The sequence below is a fragment of the Micromys minutus genome (genome assembly GCF_963924665.1).
Source record: "Micromys minutus genome assembly, chromosome: 24".
Lineage (NCBI taxonomy): Eukaryota > Metazoa > Chordata > Mammalia > Rodentia > Muridae > Micromys > Micromys minutus.
In genome coordinates, this window is record NC_137959.1 from 30,282,274 (window position 1) to 30,305,975 (window position 23,702).

Here is a 23,702-nt window from a genome sequence, read left to right on the forward strand (position 1 = left end):
TCCAGCCCTACCATTTATTCTACCTCAGTCACCGACAGCAAGGCTATGCAAGTGGAGAGCTGCTCCTCAGCCGTGGGGGTAAGTAACAGAGGGGTAAGTGAAAAGCAGTTAACCGGTAACACAGTTCAGCAGCATCCATCAACCCCGAAGAGGCACACAGTTTTGTACATCTCACCACCACCTGAGGACTTGCTGGATAACAGTCGGATGTCCTGCCAGGATGAGGGGTGTGGATTGGAATCTGAGCAGAGCTGCAGTATGTGGATGGAGGATTCCCCCTCCAACTTCAGTAACATGAGCACCAGTTCCTACAATGATAACACTGAGGTACCTCGTAAATCACGAAAACGAAATCCAAAGCAGAGGCCGGGGGTCAAACGACGAGATTGTGAAGAATCTAATATGGATATATTTGATGCCGACAGTGCCAAAGCACCTCACTATGTGCTTTCTCAGCTTACCACGGACAACAAAGGCAACTCAAAAGCTGGAAATGGGTTGGTATCCACATTTTTTAAAGTTCTATCACCATTATGCAAAACAAAAAAGTAAATCATTCCCAAATTTTCTTAATTCTCAGCTCAAGTTTGCATATAAAGCAAAAATGCTAATTTTATCCTTGAAGTACATGAAAATTTTAACTTAAAATAATCAAATTATACTAGAAAAATAATATAAAAATAGCAATAGATTATAACAAAGGAATTTTATTTATGGGTATGGTTAGGTATAGTAGAAAAGATAATCTGTTTTGAAATAACTTAAACTTCAAATGAAGTTACATTTTAAAAGTATTTTAAAATATCTTTACCTGCAGAAATAAGAAATAGTATAATGATGCTAGCTAAAACACCTTAAATGTTCTCCATAAGCTGGTTTGCTCTTCTAGCAGTGTATTTCATGAGCCATTCCCTTAGATTTTTCAGAAAATTTTACATTTTATTTTTGTTTTTCATTTTTATTTTGATGAAAACGAGAAAACAAAAAGATGACTCAGTTCTCATTTAGATTCTTGTGCTTAAAAGTCTTTTTTCCTCTTTGATACAATTTAGGGCTTTTAAAAAATTATTACTCTCTCTTTTTCCCACTGATTCTGTTTCTTATTTGAAGGATAATGAAACAGGATTGTGGTACACATTTGAGCTTTCTGTTCATCTGTGCCATTGGTGCCCTATTCTATGCTAAAAGTAGGTTAATAGGAATAATATGATATTCCTTGGGGTTTTTGGGGGGGGGTGTTTGGTTTTGGCTTTTTTTTTTTTTTTTTTTGGAAATAATGTTTCTCTATATAGCCCTGGCTGTCCTGGAACTTGTAACTTGCTTTGTTGATCAGGCTGGCCTCTCCAACTCAGAGAACGCCTACCTCTGCCTCCCGAGTGCTGGGACTAAAGGTGTGCACTACCACTGCCTGGTTTAAGATTCCTTTAGTATTTTAATTGGAATATTTACTTGCTAGACTTTTGAAAGTAAAATTTTCTACATATATTCAATAAAATTTAACTCACTAGATCTTGAGAATTAGTTGTTGAGGAGGCTGAGTGTGACTCTTTCAGTGATCCAGGATCAGTTGCAATTTCCTCTCATCACAAAAGAGACAGTCTGAAAGGTTAGATTGGTGTACTTTGTGATGACATCTTTGATTTGTTACATTAAAAATTCAATTCAGTGTTCTATTTATCATAATAAAGATTAAGTATGTCCTTAAATATTTCCTGTGTACATTTTAAAATTAGTAAGTCTATACTCAAATGTATGAAACCCCATAATGAAACTCATGTCCTTATAGTCTAACCTGAAAATTAATTTGAAAAAAAATTAGCCTACTCTTTTTCTTTATACTTTCATCAAAACTCCTTTAGAATGTTATAGTTAAATAATTTAAATGCTTTACAGTTTCAAAAAGTTCAGGTTAGGCAATTTCCAAAAGAAAACAAGATAATAGCCTTTCCTAAAATGTCACAGCTTAACACTCCGGAACTCTAAAAAGGAGTATTTATTCAAAGATAAAATGAAGATTAAGACTCAGAAATGTGCTGGACACTCCAAGTCACATACAGGAGTGTGACTGATAGAACAGATCTGACAGGTGTATATATGGCAGCAAATATATGTGGGTTTATTGGGCTGCAGTGGAAGGGTCTTTTTTATAAAGTTACAGTGGAAGATATTTTTCTATTTGTACTGAGATAGTTATTAAAGTTTCCAGTTAAGAACAGTAAAGTTTTGACTTGGGGATAGTCAAACAGTGATTTACTGTTACTGATTAAAGAGATTCCTTGACCTACATCTTTTCTGCTTCTGCTTTTGTATGATAGATATATCTTAGAAATGATTTGAGGTTACCAGGGAAAGTATAATGACATTGGTCAAGACAAAACTTTTATGAAATAATTCATGAAGCAGAAACTCCATCAAGCAGCAGAAGAAATGCCCATCTTCTTAGGTAATGGAAAATTATTTAACAATAGTGTATGGAAATGATAAGGAAGTTTAAAATTTGGATTTATAAGATATATTGAGGAAAAGATGAAACCAAATGTAAAATATATGGACAACCAACCATTCTTAAGCAACCTTCAGTTCTAGCTAATTGTCTGTCTTTTTTTTTTAAGCGATGAGAAAAATGTTAGAAACAAGAAACTCTGAAATGTTTTGAGAGATGAGTTATAAAGTCTCTATAAATATGATGTGACACAATTTGAAGTTTATATAATGCTAAATATGTATTAAATGAACTTGCGATGTGTTGCATACAGCAGTTCATTTATCTTCATGATGCCTGAAGTCTTGATCATTGATGACCAGAAAGATGATTATTTTTACAACTAAAAAGTTAGGGCTTATTAAGGAAAGCTGTTTTGTATGTCAGTATTGCTGACCATATCAATCTTAGATTCTTCACTGTCCTGAGAATCAGCAGCCCTCTTTCTTATAAAGTTCTAGACTTTTAAAGATGATATCATAGGAATATGAAAGTCATTTTAGACCTTTTTGTAGTTAAAGATTTTTTGACAGAAAGCCTGAAGGAGTATCTAGCACAAAAGAATGTGAATGTCACTCTAAGACTTGTAAGCAGAATATGCCACAATTTAATGTCTGTGGTAGTTGTCATTTAGATGTAAGACCCCAGTGATGGAGTCCCTTTCTAACATGAGGAAGCCCTGGCTTTTGACACACAGCCCTGCAAAAACAAATTAACTAATCCCCATGTAATGAACTGCTATTTTCTTGCCTTTTCTGAACCTATTTTACCTTAACAATTTATAAATTGAATTACTACTTTTCTAAGAATTAGTTGATGATTTGTTTTACATGTCTATAGATATAAATATACTTTTTTCCACTTTTACATTTAAACTTAGAGAATAAAGAGATTTTTAAAATATAGTTTCAGAGCCAGGCATGGTGGGCGGTAAATTCATGTAAGCCCAGCACTTGGAAAGCTGAGGTTATGGGTTTATGAGAAGGAGATCAGCCTGGCCTATAGTGAGTTCAAGACCAGTTTGGGCTATATGGTAAGAATCCCCCCACCAAAAAAAAAAAAAAAAAAAAAAAAAAAAAAAACAGCAGAAACATTTTCAGTATTTTTGAAATTATTTAATTCCTTGTGGTTTTTAGTGTGTGTATAAGCATATATATATTATATGCATATAATATATATATCAACTCACTCAAACATTTCTTTCAAATAAGAAACTTGTTTTACAAGAATCATTTTGATTTACTCTCAAAATATTAGCTTGATTAGTATAAATAAATATAAAAGGCTCACCTGTTGAAATAAGTTGTCATGTCATTCAAGTTTTTTTAGTACTTAAGTACCAAATTTTTCATTTTTATTATGATCAGTACATATGAATTATAAGTATTTGGAAAAATATAAGAAAGTAAGTAAATAACCCATAATCTAGTCACTCATGTAAATTGCTATTATCATAACATTGTAATTTTTTTAAATTCCTGTGTGTATACATGTGGGAGATATTTTTACATAGTTTAAATATACCTTTTTTCTTTTTTTGCTTTGGTAATAAGAATACAAAACAGATTATTATAGAATCTCATGTGTAAGAAACTGTACACTCTTCAATCCTAACATTTAAATTCACTCAGAATGCTAAAAAAGAAAAACGTTATTTCCCCATTATTTCACTTCAGTCTAATACTTTTGTCCATAGATTTAGTCCTCTAGGACCTTTAAAATGACTTACGCATACAGGTTACCTCTGACTTAACTGTGTCAGACTTATGTGGATGATGTTTCTCATCCAAGTAAGGTCTGGTTCTGCCCTTCTCACCATTATAAAAACTCCTTTTCCTCTTTGCTTTCCTTGTCTGTTCTCCATCCTGGTTGCCTTCATCAGCAAGTATCTCGTATGAACTTGCCCTGTGAGTCCCACTGCATTCCTGCATCAGTTATTAGTGTGTCCTTTCCTCCATAGTCTCTCCTTTTCTTAGGGAGTCATTTCACCTGAGTGACTGCCTTCTCTTTGTTCTTATAATTGAGGCAACAGCTTGGCCACAACTGGATTGGTAATTTTTTTTTCTTTTTTTAAACGACTTTATTTTACAAAACAAAGATAAATGTACAGATTTTAAACATTTTTTGCTTAAAATTATACATTTTTGTCAGTACTGTTTTTTCAGACATTAAAATAATTTTTACATAAAACCATGTGAATATATTTTTTTTTAGTCAGTACTTGATTTTTTTCAAGGGCTTGACAGTATGCATTGAAAACCTAATAGTTACAATAAGCGTAAAGTACATGCAAAACAAAACGCAACATGGAAATAGTCAAAGTGTTCTTGTTTTGTAAATATATGTATATTTTTTTGTTTTCTTTATTTCTTGGACTTCATACAGTCTATGAGTTGTTTCTGGGGGAGTGCAAGCCTCTGGGGTTAGCATCCCACTATCAGTGACTGCATATTATGTCTGTTCTTTTGTGACTGGGTTATCTCACTCAGGATGATATTCTCTAGATGCAGCCATTTTCTTAAGAATTTGGTTAAGTCATTGTTTCTGGTGGCTGAGTAGTATTCCATGGATTGGTAAATTTTAAGGCCAGGTTTAAAGTTGTTCTTCTGTTCTTAAAATCATAATATTCCTCTGGGGATCTGGTTACCTTGCTGTGAGTAAAAAAGCATGATAGGCCCTGACTTTTAAAGAACATACATAGATAATTTTAAATCTATTTCATGTTACTGGGGGGCATTATTCTGCTTGTTGTATAAGGTATTTGCATTACATTAGCTACTTTGTAGAGGTCCTGAACACTGTTTTCGATATTGTATTATAAACAAAGAAATGTTAACACGTCTTAGATGAGCACTTGCTTAGGTAGATGGGACAACAGGAGGATCTGCACCTCAAGGCCATCCTCAGCTACACAGCAGGTTGAAGACAGCCTGGGGTATGTGAGATAAAGCAAAACTTCCACAATTAAAAAAAACAAAAACAAGTAGAATTACCAGTACTATAGCGCTCAGGCTAATCATTTAACCCGTCACAGATAAAAGTCATCTTAAAAAAAAAATTACACTATTTACCAAGCCTCATTTCCCAATAAAAATTGAATCACTGATTTTTTTTGTTATAAATTTCTCGTTTTTATTTACCAAGAAAGCAGTTCAAAAGAATATACTACATGTACCTTCATTGTAGAATCTTTTAGGCAGTTTTAGCTCATTTCTTTTTGTGCTGATTTGGTAGTTTTTGCTAATTCCTTTTTTGTTCTTTTGTTTTGCAAATATGATTGGAAAGTAATCATAATTAGTCCTTTAGTTTTATGTGACGTGTAATTTTTACGTTTTATTTTAACTGAATCGCAGTGAGAAAACAATAATTATTACACTGTCCTTCTCCTGCCACCCAACTGCATTTTTTCTGTTTCTTTCCAACTTTCTTTTTCATGGCATGTAGTTACACTTGGTTCAAAATATTTTAAGATACTTTGGCTATAAAGGATGTTTCTCCCTCCTTTAGGCTGTGTTCTATTTTATCCATAGACTATGCAGTTGTTTTCAGTGTTATTGCCTTTCTGTTTCTTCCTTTATCTAAGATAGCTTTTATAGAAGAATGTTTTTGATATTTCCTTCATGTTGTGCTTTGGATTCTCAGAACATTGGACGGCCAAAAGGGAACTGGAGTAAAGAAGAGCCCTATGTTGTGTGGACAGTATCCAGTTAAAAGTGAGGGGAAGGAACTGAAGATAGTGGTACAGCCTGAAACTCAACACCGAGCCCGGTACCTGACAGAGGGCAGCCGAGGCTCCGTAAAAGATAGAACACAGCAAGGCTTTCCTACAGTGAAGGTACTACTCATTTAGTAATGTGTGAAGACTGGCCCATGAGGTGACTTTGTAGGTGAAGGTTATCCCCAGAACCTGGTGAATGGTGGGAGACGAGAACTGACTCTACATCCTGAACTACACACAACCACACCATGGCACACATATGCCCACATACATGTTCCCCATGCATAACCATCAAATACATATAAAAATAATACTTATCTATGTGATGAATTTCCTTCAACTTTACTAATTATTTTAAGCTCAGGAAAGGCTTCCTGAAATAGAATGGTAAAATTATTAGCTCATAGTAGAAAACAAATGTCTAATTGGGCCATAAGCCAAGTAGTATGTAGATAACATTTGAATTGTTTATTTAGCTGGTTGATTTTGGTTTTCTGAGATAATGTTTCACTCTAACTTGGGCTAACCATGAACTCAATATGTAGTCCATGCCAGCCTCAAATTTATGGCAAGCCTTCTGCCTCCTGAATGCTTGAATTAGAGATAAAAATCAGCATGCCTGGGTAAATTTTAGTTTGAAAGATGTTCTGAAAAGAAAAAAAAGTCTGCAAGTCATTAATTATTTTCCTCTATTTAATAGTGACAGATTTATCCAAAATTTTTTATTTAAGAAAAAATTTAAAGTAAATGCAAAGAAATACAGTAGAAATTATTAAGAACTTTACCAGGCATGGTGGCACATGCTTTTAACTCCACATTTAGAAGACAGAGACAGGAAGTTCTAATATAAGTTAGAAGCCAAGTATAGTAGAGAGCATAGAGTTCTAGGTAAGCCAGAACTACATGGTGAGCACTTGTCTCAAAACATAGGAACATGGAAATAAGTTTTTCTCTTGGTTTTTTTGAGATGGGGTTTCTCAGTGTTGCCCTGGCTGACCTGGAACTTACTAATAGACCCAGCAGGCCTTGAACTCAGAGAGTCACCTGTCTCTGTCTCCCAAGTGCTGGGATTAAAGGTGTGTGTCACTACTGCTCAGCTTGGAAAATAAGATTCTTAAAATGATCAGAATTACCTTTTCAGAACTCTGACTTAAAGTAAAATTTTATCACTTAGTACTTTTATTATGAAGAACATTATAGTTTGAAAATAGAAAAACAAACAAACAAACATGAACTGCCATACATTTCATACTTGAATGAAATTGTGATTAAAACTCAGGATTGGGAAATGTGTCTTTGAGCATTTGTCCCCGTTTTACCACACTAATCCATCTACAACCAATGCCTCAAGTCCAGTAACAGACTCAAGACAAGTAACAGGCAAGAGAGAAATTCAGGGTTTGTTTTGTTTATATTTAGCTGGATATTTTCATAGTTTAATCAGTATTTTTAATCTAATTACCTGCCTTTAAGTTCAGCTTGCTGGGTTCGTGCCCCAGTAGAACCATAGCTGCAAAGCTAGTTGACCTTTTGGGGGCTGGAGAGATGTCTCAGTGGTTAAGAGCACTGACTGCTCTTCCAGAGGTCCTGAGTTCAAATCCCAGAAACCACATGGTGGCTCACAACCATCTGTAATGGGATCTGATGCCCTGTTCTGGTGTGTCTGAAAATATATATATATATATACACACACACACACACACACACATACACACACACATATAAAATCAATAAATAAATAAATCTTTAAAAAAGTTCAGCTTGGTTTAAGTACTTACATGTTTACATATATTATTGATTAATTGCCTGACTATGATAGGGAATGAAATGACTTCCCTCAACAGTTCATTTGTTCATTCACTCAACAGACACTTGTTTCCTTTTAAGTGCTGAGATCAGTCTTGGTACTGCCAACTGGTTCTGTAGTAACTACATTTCCATTAAAACTTCACATGTTCTTTGCTAACTACTACATAATTCATTTATAGAAGGAGATCACAATGGATATACACTTCCTTATTTCTTTAATTATTTGCCTGATTATCATAATCACTGCACAAATATGCTAATATAATGGGATGGAAAAGATAGAAAATTACTTTTTTTGTAACTTTTCTCTTATATCCTTTATCAACAGTTTCAGTGCATTTACTATAATATATATCAAAAACCAAAACTAAAAACATTTTCTATTATAAATATTATTCTGAATATGAACTACCATTTATTTATGAGGGTTTTGTTTTCTAACAAAACTATGTTATGTGTCTATAATGATCAGATATCTTACTTTAAGCAAGCACTTCTTGACCGTAGATGATGTTCTGACCCAGGATTTTAATGATTCATTTTTTGAACTCCCATTTTTTTATCATCTGTATGGCTGCATACTTTTCTCCTCAAACTGCTTAAGTAGTTAAATTTATCATATATCATCCTCATTGATGATGAAGATGTTACCATTAACATAATCCAGTGGTTGTAGCATATCCGGGGTTGAGTAATCAATATACTGTCTGGGCAATTGTGTATCCATGCCCATCCACTTACACAAATATGTGACAGTTTAGTATTAGAACATCTAAATTAATTAAAATGTGGTTATTGTAGAACTAATACAGTAGTTTTCTGTAAAGACCCAGTTTTTCGTTAATTTTTGTTGTGAGCCTAGTCTTTAATTAAGCCATTTTCCAGTGCTTCCCAATCCCCACTCTTTCTTTTTCATTTTTATGTTTTTTTTGTTTGTTTGTTTGTTTGTTTTTTTGTTTGTTTGAGACAGGACTCTATCTCGTCTTGGAACTTACAAAGATCTGCCTGCCTCTGCTGTAGTTAAAGGTGCATGCCACCACACCTGAGTCCAGATTTTCTTTATAGAAAATGTTTGGCTTGGGTGTGTGTGGCTTGGGTAGAGTACTAGCCTAGCATTTGTGAGCACCAAGATTTGGTCTTCAACACACAAAAAAGGAAGGAAGGAAAAGGAAAGTTTTACCTATTTTCCTTTATGTTTAAAGTATTTCTCTATTCAGTTTTAAATACAGGATTTTATTTTGTATGTTTAGTTCCTAATGAGTTTATTTGAAATGCTAACTAGTGTTTATGGTGCATGTTATCTGTTCCAGCTGGAAGGTCATAATGAACCAGTGGTGTTGCAGGTATTTGTGGGCAATGATTCTGGTCGAGTAAAACCACACGGATTCTATCAGGCCTGTAGAGTAACCGGGCGAAATACAACTCCCTGCAAAGAAGTGGACATTGAAGGTACCACTGTTATAGAAGTTGGCCTTGATCCTAGCAACAACATGACACTGGCGTAAGTACTTAGTAATACCTCCCCCCACCCCCGTTTTTGTTTGTTTAAGATTTATTTATTATTTATACAGCATTCTGCTCACATACATGCCTACAAGGCCAAAAGAAGACACCAGATCTCATATAGATGGTTCTGAGCCACCATGTGGTGATTGGGTGCTCTTAAGAACCTCTAGAAGAACAGCCAGTGCTCTTAATTGCTGACCTATTTCTCCATCTCCTTTAGAAAAAAGGTTTTATAAGTTACTCTGATTAGCCTAGAATCCTCTTTGTAGACCAGGCTGTCCTCAGATTCACAGAGATCTGCCACCTAAGTGCTAGGATTAAAGATGTGGGCCACTGTGCCTGGCAACATTTTATATTTTATTTAATTATATTTATTTGTTTGTTTATTGAGTTTTTGCTCTTTTGGGTGTTTTGTTTGTTTTGTTTTGGGTTTTTGTTTGTTTGTTTGTTTTTAATAGGCTCTTTCTACATTGCCTTGGATGTCCTGGAACTACTATGTAGACCACTGGACTACCCTCTGCTTCCTGGAGTCCTGGGATTTAAGATGTGTACCACCACACCTGGCTCCTGGCAAATTTTAAAATAGATTTATTTTACTTATGTGTATATGTATATCCCTATGTGAGTTTCTCTATATTATTGTATGTGCAATTGCCCACAGAAATAAGAGGAAGATATTTATCTTCTGGAACTAGAATGACCAACCTACATAGCTGCTAGGAACCCAACCAAGCAGCAAGTGCTCTTAACCTCTGAGCCATCTCTCTTAGCTCTCAAGAATTGTTATTATATTATACTTTTATGATAATCATGAAAATATTTCTAGTTCTAGAGAATAAAATTTTTTGAGAGCTTTGTGTATACATGTGTGTGTGGTATTCTTCATGTGTGTGTGTGTGTGTGGTGTTTTTGTTTTGTTTTAAATAGAACATCTTTTAAAAAGGTTCCTACAGGACTATAAAGGTGGCTTAGCCATTAAAGGTTAGGATCACTCAGTTAAAAGAGGTTCTTCCAGAATGGTGATGGACTGAGTTGCATTCATGTTTTGCTTTTCTAAAGAATTCCAAAGGCAGGGAAATGAAGGCCAAAGAAAATGCTGGCTTTTTGGGAGATAAGTTTAAGAGTTACTTTTTGAAATTTTTAATATTAATACTAAAAATAAAAGTTACATAGTCAGGGGTCTAGGGATATAGCTTAGTTGGTATAGTGCTTGTGTAGTATACTAAAGTATGAGTTTACCATGTGACCTATGTGTGGCAGTGCATGTCTATAGCCCAAGCACCTGAGGTGGAGGCAAGAGAGCCAGAAGTTCAAGGTCATACTTGACTATATAGTAAATTTGAGAACCTGTTGCTAAAAGAAAAAATATACCCTTCAAAATTTGACCTGAGGCTAGAGAAATGGCTCAGAGGTAATGCCACCAAGCCTGACAACTTGGTTTTGATACTAGGACCCAAATGGTAGGAGAGTACTGAGTCACAAAAGGTTGTCTTCTGAGCCCCACACATACCTTGCCGTGCATGCCCCCAACAATGGATGAATAAATGATGTTTTTAAAATTCTATAAATAATAACTATTATATTGTTTGTTTGTTTTGAAACAGGCTCTCAAAAAAAAAAAAAAAAAAAAAGAAAGAAAGAAAGAGAAAGACACAGAGTTTCTTTGTGTAGTTCTGGCTATCATGGATTCCTGTGTAGACCATGATGGCCTTGAACGCTGAGATTTTTCTGCCTCTAACTTCTGAGTGTTGGGATTAAAGGTGGTGTGCACTGTCATAACCAGCAAACTACCATTGTAATGTTTGTCTTTTCAGGCATGGCTTTAACTCTAGTTCCAAGAGATCTGATGCCCTTCTCTAGCTCCCGGTACACCAGGCACACATGTAGTACACAGACACACATGCAAGCAAATATATACATAAGATTAATCAATTAGTTAATTAATTTATTATAAATACATATAGTATATTGCTCTGACCCATGGGATGGTCAACAGGGACCTGGAACCACCTAAGACAGGATGAGGAGGGTAGGGCGAACTGGAGAGAGAATGAAAACAAGACAGGAGGTCTGGTCAAGCTTTAATTTTTTTTCATGCCAGTATTATAGAGGGTGAGTAGGAAATAGGGAGGGGTAGCTTGGGGGAACTTTACTTTGCAGGTGCAAGATGTTGGCTCTGAGAAGAGGTCAGGCTGCAGACAGGGGTTGCCAGGTTGCATGTTCCCGAGAAAGGTCTCAATACATCCTGTTTTAGCTTGTGGTTTGTCTAGCTTGGCTGCTGTGTAAGCTCTCTTAGAAACTGTAATTTTTGGTCTCTGCTAAAGCAGCTTGTGTAACGTGACCTATTGAGAGAACAGTTCCCAACAGTATATACTTTTTTTTTTCCCATGACAGAGTCTCACTATGTAGCCGGGCTGTCCTGGAACTTCCTGTGTTGACCAGGCTAGCCTCAAAATTCAGATCCTCATACCCCTGCCTCCTCTGAGTGCTGGGATTAAAGGCATGCGACACCATGACTGGCAAAAATAAGTATTTTTTTAAAAGCACAGAATAAGTCTTAGTCTTATATTCATCGTAGGCAATTATTTATGTTTATATTTAAAAATAAGTTTGTTTACTGATTTTTCCATTTTAAACAGAAAATTAACAAGATTAGAGGCTTTGAATATTTAAATTTTATTCTTTATTTTGTGAGTTTGAGACCTTATAACTATTACCTATTCAAAGAATTAATAAGAACTAGCTTTTCAGGGCTGGAGAAATGACTCAGTGGTTAAGAGCAGTAGCTGCTCTTCCAGAGGTCCTGAGTTCAATTCCCAGCACCCACATGGTGGCTCACAACCATCTGTAACAAGGTTTGATGCTTCTGGCATTAGGATGTACATGCAGATAAGATAGAGCATTCATACATAAAATAGTTTTTTTTTAAGTCAGCCTTTTTAAATTTTATTTATTTATTTGTTTGTTTGTTTGTTTGTTTATTTAAAGACAGGATTTTTGTGTGGAACAGCCCTGACTATCCTGGAATGCAGGAGGCAGGTGGATCTCTGTGTGTTTGAAACTAGGCTGGTGTACAGAACAAGTTCCAGGACAGGGCCACACAATGAAACACTGTTTCAGGGGCAGAAACCATTATATTGTTTATACATCAACAATATATTTTCTCTGTTTTAGGGTGGACTGTGTAGGAATATTGAAGCTGAGGAATGCCGATGTTGAAGCCAGAATTGGAATTGCTGGTTCTAAGAAAAAGAGCACTCGTGCCAGATTGGTTTTTCGAGTTAATATTACAAGAAAAGATGGCTCTACTCTGACATTGCAGACACCTTCTTCCCCCATTTTATGCAGTAAGTAAGAAAATATGAAGATGCTAGATATATAGAATTCTTAAGTTTATCATGTCAATTTTTCAGATATCTGCAAATTTCAATGTTTTATACTTCAGCTTAAATGGTCATGTTCAACTTGAAATATTTTTAAAGCTGTAGGCAAGAGAAGACAAGGGCAATCACTTATGCTTCTAGCCACTTGGAAAGCTAAAGTATGAAGATAGTGTGAACCCAGGAGTTAAAGTATAGGCTGGAGAGAACAGCAAATCTCTGTCTCTTTGACCAAAAACAAAGTTGTAATTAAATGGGTATGGTGGCTCACTATACTTCTAGTAACGAGGAGTAGAAACAGGAAGACTGCTTTGAGTGTACGCCAGCCTGTTCTGAAAGACATGATTTGTCTCAGAAAAACTGACAAAAATAGTTGTGTTATTCTTTAGGCAAAATTAAGTGTAATCTTGGGAGGTAGAGGCAAAAGGATCAGGAGTGAGGTTAAGTGAGAGCCTGGGCTACAGGAAATCCATCTCAGAATATAAAGATAGTAAAATACATTGGAAAGATACTGAGCTGTTTATAGTTTCTTGTTATTACCATATACTGATTTTAAATAATTTAAGGACTGAAGAGATAGCTGATACGAAAGAGCACTAGTTGATCTTCTAGAGCACGTAAATTTGACTCATAGCACCCATAGGGCAGCTGACAACTGTTTGTAATCTCAGTCCTAGAGAATCTGATGTCCTGTCCCATCTCCATGGGCACTGCATACATGTGGTGCATGGACATACATTCAGGCAAAACACATACAATTAATTTTTTTTAATTAAAATTTGAGGGCTGTCAAGATGGCTCAACAAGTACTCTTTGCCAAACCTGAGTTGTATCCTTGGAACCCACATGGCAGAGAGCACTGACTCCCACAGGCGTGATGCGTGTATACTGAATAAATAAACCTTAATGCAATTTAAAAAACATTTGATGTAATTAGACCTGGAGATTGTGACACTTAAAGTGGCCTGGACTGGTTTCTAAGTAATGTCCCCCAAATAAATCATTTAAATAGATGCCAGAAGTCAGTTGCTGGAGGCTGGAGAGATGGCTCAGTGGTTAAGAGCACTGATTGTTCTTCCAGAGGTTCTGAGTTCAATTTCCACATGGTGGCTCACAACCATCTGTAATGAGATCTGATGCTTTCTTCTGGTGTGTCTGAAGACAGCAACAGCGTACTCATATAACTAAAGTAAATATTAAAAAATAAAAAAAGAGTCAGTTGCCAAGCTATAGGGGCTTCAAGCATCTCTACCATGAACTGTTGGAGTACTAAAGTAAAATGAGGAGAAACTTTGTAAAAAATGGCATGTCACGTTTGTTATTACAAGTTGTGGTTGTATAGCACAATGCTTGTGAATGAGAAACCAAACTCCTACTCAACTTTAGTATAGAAAGAAAACAAGTGAAAATATGCCTTTAAGTTCAACGATAGTGTTATGTGCCTTTTAGTTGTGTAGTTTTTAATTATTACAAGCAGTAAATGGGACAATTTTTTTCTTTTTTTAATTATAAAAGATTCATTTATTTTATACTTATGTGCACATATGTTTTAACTACATGTATGTTTGTGCATGTGTTTCCCTGGTACCTGCAGAGGTCAGAAAAAGGCCTCTGAAACTGGAATTAAAATTATATGTCATCATGTGAGTACCAGACCTGGATCCTCTACAATAGCAGCCAGTGCTCTTGACTGCTTAGCCATCTCTCCAGCTCTGAGAATTTTGGTTTTGTTTTGTTTTTCTTTCTGAGACAGGGTTTCTCCCTGAAGCCCTGGCTGTCTTGGAACTTGTTCTTAGACCAGTCTAGCCTCAAACTCACAGATGCCTCTGCCCCTCTGCCTCTGCTGGAATTAAAGTTGTGTGCGACCCTGCCCAGCTATTTCTCGAGGTTTTTCATATTAATTATTTGGACTTTTCTTTGGCAAGGGGGTCCTTGATAAGTAGTGTACAGTTCAAGGTCATTCTGCCTCAGATTCAAGTGTGTGTGTGTGTGTGTGTGTGTGTATGTGTGCACCAGGTTGCCAGAGACCAGAAGAAGGCATCAGATTCCCTGGAACAGGAGTTACAATGTTTGTGAACTGCTGTGTGGGTGCTGGGAATTAAGCCTGACAATTTGAGTTTTATACTCTGGACCCACATAGTAAAGAATCGACTCCCATATGTTCTCTGACCACCCATCCACTGTGGTGTGTGTACATGCACACATACACAGAGAGATAGGTGGTCTAAAATAAATAAAATGTAATGATTAAAAAAAGAAAACAGGGGTCCTGAGTTCAATTCCCAGCAACCACATGGTGGCTCACAACCATCTGTAATGGGATCTGATGCTCTCTTCTGGTGTGTACTCACATTCATAAAGTAAATTAAAAAAGAAAACAAAAATTAATGATTTACAAAAACAACTCATAAAAGTGTATACATGATATCAAGTTGTGTTCAGATAAGAACTGAGGGTGGGTAGCTCTTCTCCAGAAACTTACTTATGTACATCTGCAGCTCAGCCAGCAGGAGTTCCTGAGATCTTAAAGAAAAGCTTGCATAGCTGTTCAGTGAAAGGAGAAGAAGAAGTGTTTTTAATTGGGAAGAACTTTCTGAAAGGAACTAAAGTTATTTTCCAGGAAAATGTTTCTGGTAAGTAGGCATATAAGTGGTAGAGAGTTTTCTATGTTTCATTTGTTATTAAAAATACAGTTATAACTACAAAATGAAAAAGTTTAAAAAATTTATAAATCACTATTTTTATTTCCATCAGATGAAAACTCTTGGAAATCAGAAGCTGAAATTGACATGGAATTGTTCCATCAGGTATAATTTAAATTTTTAATGATTTTGTTGTTTACTCAGCAATTCTCATTCAGATAAGTTAGGTCAATTATTTGAGGTTCCAGTTCTGATATTTTACCTCTTCAAATAATCGGGTAATCCCACTCTGCATGACCAGCAGTCGTGGCCTCTAGAGCACTGTTGTCAGTCAGACCCCAATATCAAACTTGTGAAGATGTCCACAGAAGGCTGCCAGCTTACTCCATCCTCCCTGAGGTAGAAGGGAGCTCTGAACTCAAGTCTGTTCTTTCAGGGGCACTTTAGCAACCCCTAGTTCTAATTGTCGTCTTATGTACCTGTCACTACCAACTGAAGCCTTATTATTCCATAGGATCCTTTTGTGTGCTGTGATCGTGCTTTAGTTTGCTGTTGTTTTCTATTTTAGACAAAATCTCACTTTGTACATGTTTGGGTTCTGACACATTGGTTAGATTAGTGTAATCTCCCTTTATTTTAGTCCTTTCTCCCCTTTATCGTCCTTTCCTTATCCCCTTCCTTCCCACTTGTTTCTTTTCTCCCTCCTTCCCTTCTATCCATTTGTCTATTCTTTTCTCTGAGGAATAAAATGCTACCTACCCCCACGTCCTTTCTTTTCTTTTGATGTAAGGTCTCATGTAGTCTAAGCTGGTTGTGAACTCGATGTATTAACCAAGGATGACTGTGAATTTCTGCCTCTGCTTCCCAAGTGCTGGGATCACAAACATGTATCATTAACCTGGTTTCTACAGTACTGAGAATTAAACCCAGGGACTCATGCTTGCTAAGCAAGCACCCTAACAATTGCGCTATGTCCATCTTTAGTCTAATAATTAAATAATAATTAAATAATTACATTTATATAATATATATTTAAAATAAGATAATAATGATGAATAATTAAATGGTAAAGATTTTTTAAATTTACTATTAGTATTTTATGTATCATGTGTTTGTGTAGTCACACGTGACACATAGTGTATACGTCAGGACAGACTTATGGATTTGTCTCTATACTTCACTATGTGATCCAGGTATCAAATTCAAGTCATCAGGTTTGTGTGACAAGTACAATGCTAGATGTCCTTAGAGGGTTGGGTTTTGTTTGTTTATTGTATAAGGCGAGGTGTGGTGCATGTGTGCAGTGGCAGTCAGAGGACAACTCTGGAGTCAGTTCTCTCCTTCCACCTTTGTGTAGGTTCCAGGACCACATTAAGTCATCAGGCTTTTTCAGCAAGCATTTTTTGCTAGTGAGCCGTCTCAGCCCAGACTTGGACTTTTTGTTTGCAAATGAGTTTATAAACAAACTAAATTATAGCATGATAGGTCATTGGTTCTGTGGTTTTGTTCATTTAAAATATTTTTTCTTCAAAGAGTGAGGAATGAGTTAAGTGCCTTTCTGGGAAGTATTTTCTTAGCATAGACTTAGAACTGGTATCCTAGAGAACTGACCTAGAGCTCATAGTAAATGGAAAACAGAAATGAAATATCAAAGAGAGGATGTTGGAATAAACAAAACTTTGGAGTTGAGCATGGTGGTGTCACACACACCTGTAAAACCCAGCATTTAGAGGTTGAAGCTCGAGTAAGACTTTCAGGCCCAGTTGGTGAGAATTCACAGATGACAACTGAGTACATTTATGTGTGGTACTATTATCTTGACAGAATGTGGGACAGAACACCCTAGATCTTTGTGGAGCTTCTATTTTAGTTGTTCAAGAGAGACAAAAAGCAAACAGTAATTTCAAGTGGTTAAAAAATACTGTTGTAAAAAGAAATGTGACCGGGTTGAGGAAGAATAGTGCTTTAAAAGAACAGACAGGGAATGGAAGACTTCTGAGAAGGTGGCATTTGTTTTTGAGACCTGGATATGGGTAAGGAACTTAGCATCTGAGAAGATGAAAATACTATAGTTGGACAGAACAAGTCTGAGATAAAGCTGAGGTTAGTAATTAAAAGGACCATGGTAAGAGTGGGAAGGAAATGAAGTTGGCTCAGCAGGGACCTTGTAGACTGTTGTAAACATTAGGTCTTTACCATGAACAACATACTGAGATGAATGACATGCACTTATCAACCTGTACTTTAAAGCATCCTTTTTTAAATGGCTACACCTAATCCCAGCATGTGGGAGTATGAATGAAGCAGGAAGAGCTGGAGATTGAGGCAGGTCTGAGCTCCATAGCAAGAACTGACTCAAAAAATCTAATGTATTTGTAATCAAACTTCTAAATTGTGCAGATAACAGGAAATTTACTTAATATTTTTTTTTGCTTAAACATTGACTTCCTTTCTGATTCTTACACTTTTCTTTAATTAGAACCATCTTATTGTGAAGGTTCCTCCATATCATGACCAACATATAACTTTGCCTGTATCGGTGGGAATATATGTTGTGACCAATGCTGGAAGATCTCATGATGTTCAGCCATTTACTTACACTCCAGATCCAGGTATGTCAAAATGTACAATCTGACTCAAAATGAATAATTAAGTCCTATTCCTTTGAAAAAAATTGAAGTCTAGAGAGCCAAAACATGAATTCCTACTAATTTAGAGGTGAGTAATAACACCAAAACTGTCAGGCTGGTGATAAATTTTTGGTGTTCTTTTTCCCCCTTTGGTTGATTTTGTTTTGTTGTTGTGGTTTGGTCCCTCTCCCCCCCTTTTTGAGACAGGGTTTCTCTGTGTTGTTCTGGAACTTGCTCCGTAGACCAGGCTGGCCTCAAACTCAGATCTGATTGCTTCTGCCTCCTTAGTGCTGGGATTAAAGGTACATGCCACCATTGTCCAGAAATAATAAATGTTTTAGATAAAATTTTAAGCATTTAGTGATTTAGAAAGCAGACCACAAATACAACTAAAATGTTTAAAGCTTATTTATTTAGCCAAAATGTGACATCTGAGTTATTTGCCTATTTTGTTTAGTTACTTGAAGAATTAAAAAAAACTCTGACAAAAAAATGGGAAGAACATTTGGAAATGAAAATTATTGGCTTGTTGCATTGCCAGGAGGCTCAGGTTCTCTGTAGTTCTTAATGGTTCAGTTTGCAATATGAGACTATTTCAGAACTTCTGCAGCTTAGTGATAATATTATTCTCACATGTTTCAGGACCCAGTGAGATAGACGAGGAAAAGTGATCAACAAAGAAAGCTCCTGCACACACACACTCCAAAAAAAAAAGAGGGCAGAGCTGAGGAGATGGATCAGACAGGAAAGTGCTAGCCTTGCAAGGATAAAGAGCCAGACACACTCTTGTGACCCCAGTTCTGGGGAGGCAGTGACAAGTAGATTATTAGAGCTTTCTGGCCTGAGTGTTGGTCCCCTGGAACTGGAGTTATAGACAGTAGGTTGGGAGTGGCTATGTAGATGCTGGGAACTAAATTTGAGTCCCCTGTGAGAGCAGGAAGATGCTTTAATAAATCATCTCTCCAGCCCTGAACTTTATCTTTCTATTCAATTAGAAACAACTGTCTTGATATTGTTATGAGAAATAATGCATTAAAAGTAAACCAACTCAAATCGCATTTTTGGATATGTTTATAAATGCAAAATAAGTAAGTTGAGGACCATGGCTTGCTCACCCCCACACTAATAATTTTTTTAAATGCTTAAAATACTAAAAGGCAGGTTGGGTTGATTCTAGTTTGTTACCTCAGCAGACAAGAGCCTGATATTTTAAGATTGCCATTTTGAGGACAACCTGGGCCACATAGGAATACTTCATAACAAAACAAACAAGCCTTGACAAATAAAAATTAGAATGTGTTTCAGATAAAAGTAACAGGCTAGGTTCAGCAAGATTGATCAGTGTGATAAAGACCAGGAGCCTGAGTTCAGTTACTGAGACCCAGGTGGTAGAAGACAGCCAATTTGACCCCCACATATGTGCTGTTGTACATGTGTATGCATGCACATAAACAATAAGTAAATGTAATTTTATGACCAAAATGCAAGTTGAAGAGGAAAGGGCTTATTTGGCTTATATTTCTATATTGTTGTTCATCATCAAAGGAAGTCAGGACAGGAACTCAAACCAGGACAGGAATCTGGAGGCAGGGGCTGATGCAGAGGCCATGGAAGAGTGCTACTTACTGGCTTGCTTCCTCTGGCTTACTCAGCCTGCTTTCTTATAGAACCCAGGACCACCAGTCCAGGGATGGCACCACCCACAATTGGACTGGACCCTCTCCCATCAATCATAATTAAGAAAATGCCTTACATCTGGATCTTATGGAAGCATCTTCTCAGTTGAGGTTTTTTCCTTTCAGTTAACTCTAGTTTGTGTGTCAAGCTGACATAAGACTAGCCAGCACAGTGCTTAAGAGCACTTGTTGCTCTTCCAGAGGACCCAAGTTCAATTCCCAACACCACATTGTGGTTCACACAAGCACAGTGGTAATCACAGCACTGGGGAGATGAAGACAGGAATATCTCTGAGGCTTACTGGCCAGCTAGGCTGACTAAATCTATGACCTTTGGATTGGGCTAGGTCACAGTGGTTCTCAACCTTCCTAATATTGCAACCTTTTAATAGACTTCTTCATGTTGTGGTGACCCCAATTATAACATTATTTTGTTGCTACTTCTTAACCGTAATTTTGCTGCTGCTATGAATCATGATGTAAAGTAAATATCTGATTAACAGAATATCTTACATATGACCCCTATGGAAGTCCCTACCCATAGGTTGAGAACTACCAGGTGTAGGAAACCTTGTCTCAAAAAAACTAGATGGAGGGGAATCCATGAAATTTTTAAAATGACAATAATAAAAATAATGACCATTTGAAGCAGAACCTACTCATTTGTAGTTTAACATTATTATTTAGATACTATCTCTGTTCTTCAGCTCCTTAAGTCAAAAACTGTTCTAGAAGATCTACTCAGTATGACTTGGAATAGTAGCCTTGCAGTTCTCTGCTGGTGCTAGCAAAGGTTCTTTTTCTGTTTTACTGAAAGAACAATCATAATATAGACTTAGTATGTTCATCACGTGTGTTTTAATTTACTTTAAGTATTGACAAATGTTTTCCAGTTGGCACTTTTTAATAAACTTATATAGGTAAATGATAACCTTTTTCCTTGCTAGTGCTCTAATGTAGTTGTTAAGTGTTAAATGTCTGATATTTGGTGTCAGTCTTCTATTCATGTGTTAAAAGGGTTCGTAAAGTTTTCTGTTTTGGTAAGTAATTATATATTTTATCTACTTGGAGTTGAGTATATTTTAGAGGGTAGTCTGCTGGTTATAAAAAATTAACCTAGGGTTTTAGTAAACAGGTCAATGATGTGCTGAGAAATTATTCCAGTTAAAGAGTATTAGAATATTTATTTTATCAAGATAAATATATTGAACAAAATATATGACTTTTATTTTTAATATCAGCAGCTGCTGCTTTGAATGTAAATGTGAAAAAGGAGATATCTAGTCCAGCAAGACCTTGCTCTTTTGAAGAAGCTCTAAAAGGTACCAAGTTGATTCTTGTCAAAACTAATTTGGTCTTCCCATGTGTTCACTAGCAAAACCTTAGTGCTTTGTTTTTTCTAATCTAATGTGATACTTAGCAAGGTGTTTTCCAAATTATAAAATATTTGTTTAACTTTATTGATGCAGAAACTTATTTTTCAACTTCATATTTTCCTTCATTTAGCATAAAAACAGAACAAAAATTCATAATAGACCAGACATGATGGTACATACTTATAATCCTAGTACTTGGTAGGCAAGGGGATCGTGAGTTCAAGATCACCAAGGGCTACATAGCAAGACCTTATCTCAAAATAATAACTAATGTGTTTGAGTTGAGAAGTTTATTTTCTTCAGTTTCTTCAGTTTAACCCTTATGGGCATCAAGATGTTCAGTGGATAAGGTACTTGCCACCAGTCCTGATGACCTGGATTTAATCCCCAAAACAAACATGGGGATTGTGGAATAAGGGAACCAGCTCCCATAAGTCACCAACCTTGACATGTACCATGGCACTGGTACCCACATGTACACACAAGATAAATATATAGATAGGAAAAAACAAAATGAAGCCCAAATCCCATAAGAGTAATGAGAATAAGTCATACAAAAAAAAAAAAAAAGAAAGAAAGAAAGAAAAGTAAAGCAGAGAGTATGGTGCATCCGTCTTTAAAGGTTTGGACTTGTCACCAAGACTGAAGAGACTGAAATATGGACTGCAGGTGTTTGAAGAGTTACTTTGGGATCTAACCATTCTTAAGTCTGACATGTTTATTTACTTCCCTACCAATTTAAAACAAAAACAAAAAATAACAAAATAGTGAAGACTAGGAGTGAAGACATGCCTACAGTGCCAGTGCTCTGGTATCTGAGACAGGAATTTAATGAGCTCAAGACCTACCTAGCCTTTATACTAAGACTGTCTCAAAAAACCCAAGTACAAAAGAAGCAATGGTTATAAACCAACTTAAGTCTATTACAGTGTGATAAGGCAGATTATGGTTCATAATTAAAGTATGTGGTGGTGGTGCTTTTATGCCTTTATCTATGAAGATACAGATTACATAATGGCACACATTCATGAGTCAGTCTGCCTCCAGAAATGGTAATAGTGGATCCCAATGCATCATCCCTGTGCCATGCTACACAACAGCAAGTCAGCCTTCTCTGTATTGATGATGTATGCAAGCTCAGTATTTCCTTACTCTTAACCAGCCCAGCCACTCCTAACACTCCACCTAAGTAGAACATCTAAGCTAAGAATCTTACATCTCTCACTCTCTCTACCTTAGAACCAGGTGTATGGAAGTCCACACACTTTCAATGCTAGCACTTGTGAGGCAGAGGCAGGTGGATCTTTGTGAATTACCTAGTCTACATAGTAAGTTCCAAGGTAGATCCCATCTAAAAAGAATTAAAGTGTCAGAAAGCCAACTAGACAAGAGTATCCCAGTTTGTCACACATACCCAGGTAGCAGAGGCAGCCCATGTAGATGATTCTCTACCCTAATAACACCAGCAGTGATAGATTAGAAAGCCTGCTGGCACTGTGATACCAAAGAAACATACAGGAGAAATGCTTTCCTCACTTCTCCAAAGACACCAGTGCCCAGGGAAGCACTTCCCACTAGGTGGGAGTCAGTACCAAACATAGATCAGGTAGCGTTAGGAATGGCCAGACCAGATAACTCAAAACAGAACTAAGTTGTCACTGAAACTACAATGTGCTTAGGTAAGCCAGAACCCGTGCAAGTTAAAAACGTAAGCATGTTAAACATGCTTAAGTTAGTTTAAGTGGAACACAAATCCAGTTTGACCTTGAAATGGTTTTTAAATTTTTGTTATATTAGGGACCAGAAAAAAAATCACAACTCAAATGAGAAAAGATTTCTGATATGAATTATTAAGAAAGGTGTTGGAACTATCTAAAAAAATAATAGCTAGACCATGAAAGTAATGCAATGGGTAATTCTAAATTTCTTGAAAGTTGAAACTAAAAATAGAAAATTTTTGTCAAGAAATGGGAGCTATTCTCAAAAGAACCACTAGCTGTAAATCAATAGCTATTGAAAGTGGAGGTGAAATGGTTTAGAAGTGCATTTAATGTACCATCTTGAATTGTTCAAGTTTCTAAAATGTTGATTCAAAGAACAAAATTTGTAAATTACTTTATATGTTCTTGAATTCTTGCTGAGAAATACTTGAATAGTCTTCAAACAGTTGGAATGCTGGATTATACCTGAGTATTTAACCTCTTGAAGATTACCAATCTGTATACTCTTCAAGGCACGGTCCCTGTCTCATGGTGTGTAACTCCAAACACTTGGATGTGGCTTGTGGGATACAGCTGATAGCTGAACCAATTCGGTTTATTACCTGACCTATAATAGGATGTGGATATATATATTTCCTGAGTGGTGGAGCTCTCCTCCAGATGACTCTAGATTTCATTCCCCTGCTTGGTACAACATAAAAAAGTCTGTCTTCTCAGTCCATAATAAGAATCTTCACGCCAGTCACACTACAATAAAGGGAG

General features: G+C 36.3%; 1 protein-coding gene across 3 annotated transcripts in view; it reads left to right on the forward strand.

Annotated features, from left to right (window-relative positions):
* NFAT5 (nuclear factor of activated T cells 5) overlaps window positions 1-23,702 on the forward strand; it is an 85,064-nt gene that overhangs the window by 47,835 nt on the left and 13,527 nt on the right. The window contains exons 4-12 of one of the 3 annotated variants that reach the window (XM_080937165.1): window positions 1-78; window positions 220-497; window positions 6,125-6,317; window positions 9,320-9,510; window positions 12,690-12,862; window positions 15,394-15,528; window positions 15,650-15,702; window positions 18,017-18,149; window positions 21,085-21,165. The exon at window positions 1-78 is cut by the window's left edge and continues 62 nt beyond it. In XM_080937165.1, coding sequence (XP_080793291.1) covers window positions 1-78; window positions 220-497; window positions 6,125-6,317; window positions 9,320-9,510; window positions 12,690-12,862; window positions 15,394-15,528; window positions 15,650-15,702; window positions 18,017-18,149; window positions 21,085-21,165 — 1,315 coding nt within the window. Of the gene's footprint in view, window positions 498-6,124; window positions 6,318-9,319; window positions 9,511-12,689; window positions 12,863-15,393; window positions 15,529-15,649; window positions 15,703-18,016; window positions 18,150-21,084; window positions 21,166-23,702 lie in introns of all 3 variants that reach the window. The other 2 variants (XM_080937163.1, XM_080937164.1) reach the window with 2 other exon arrangements.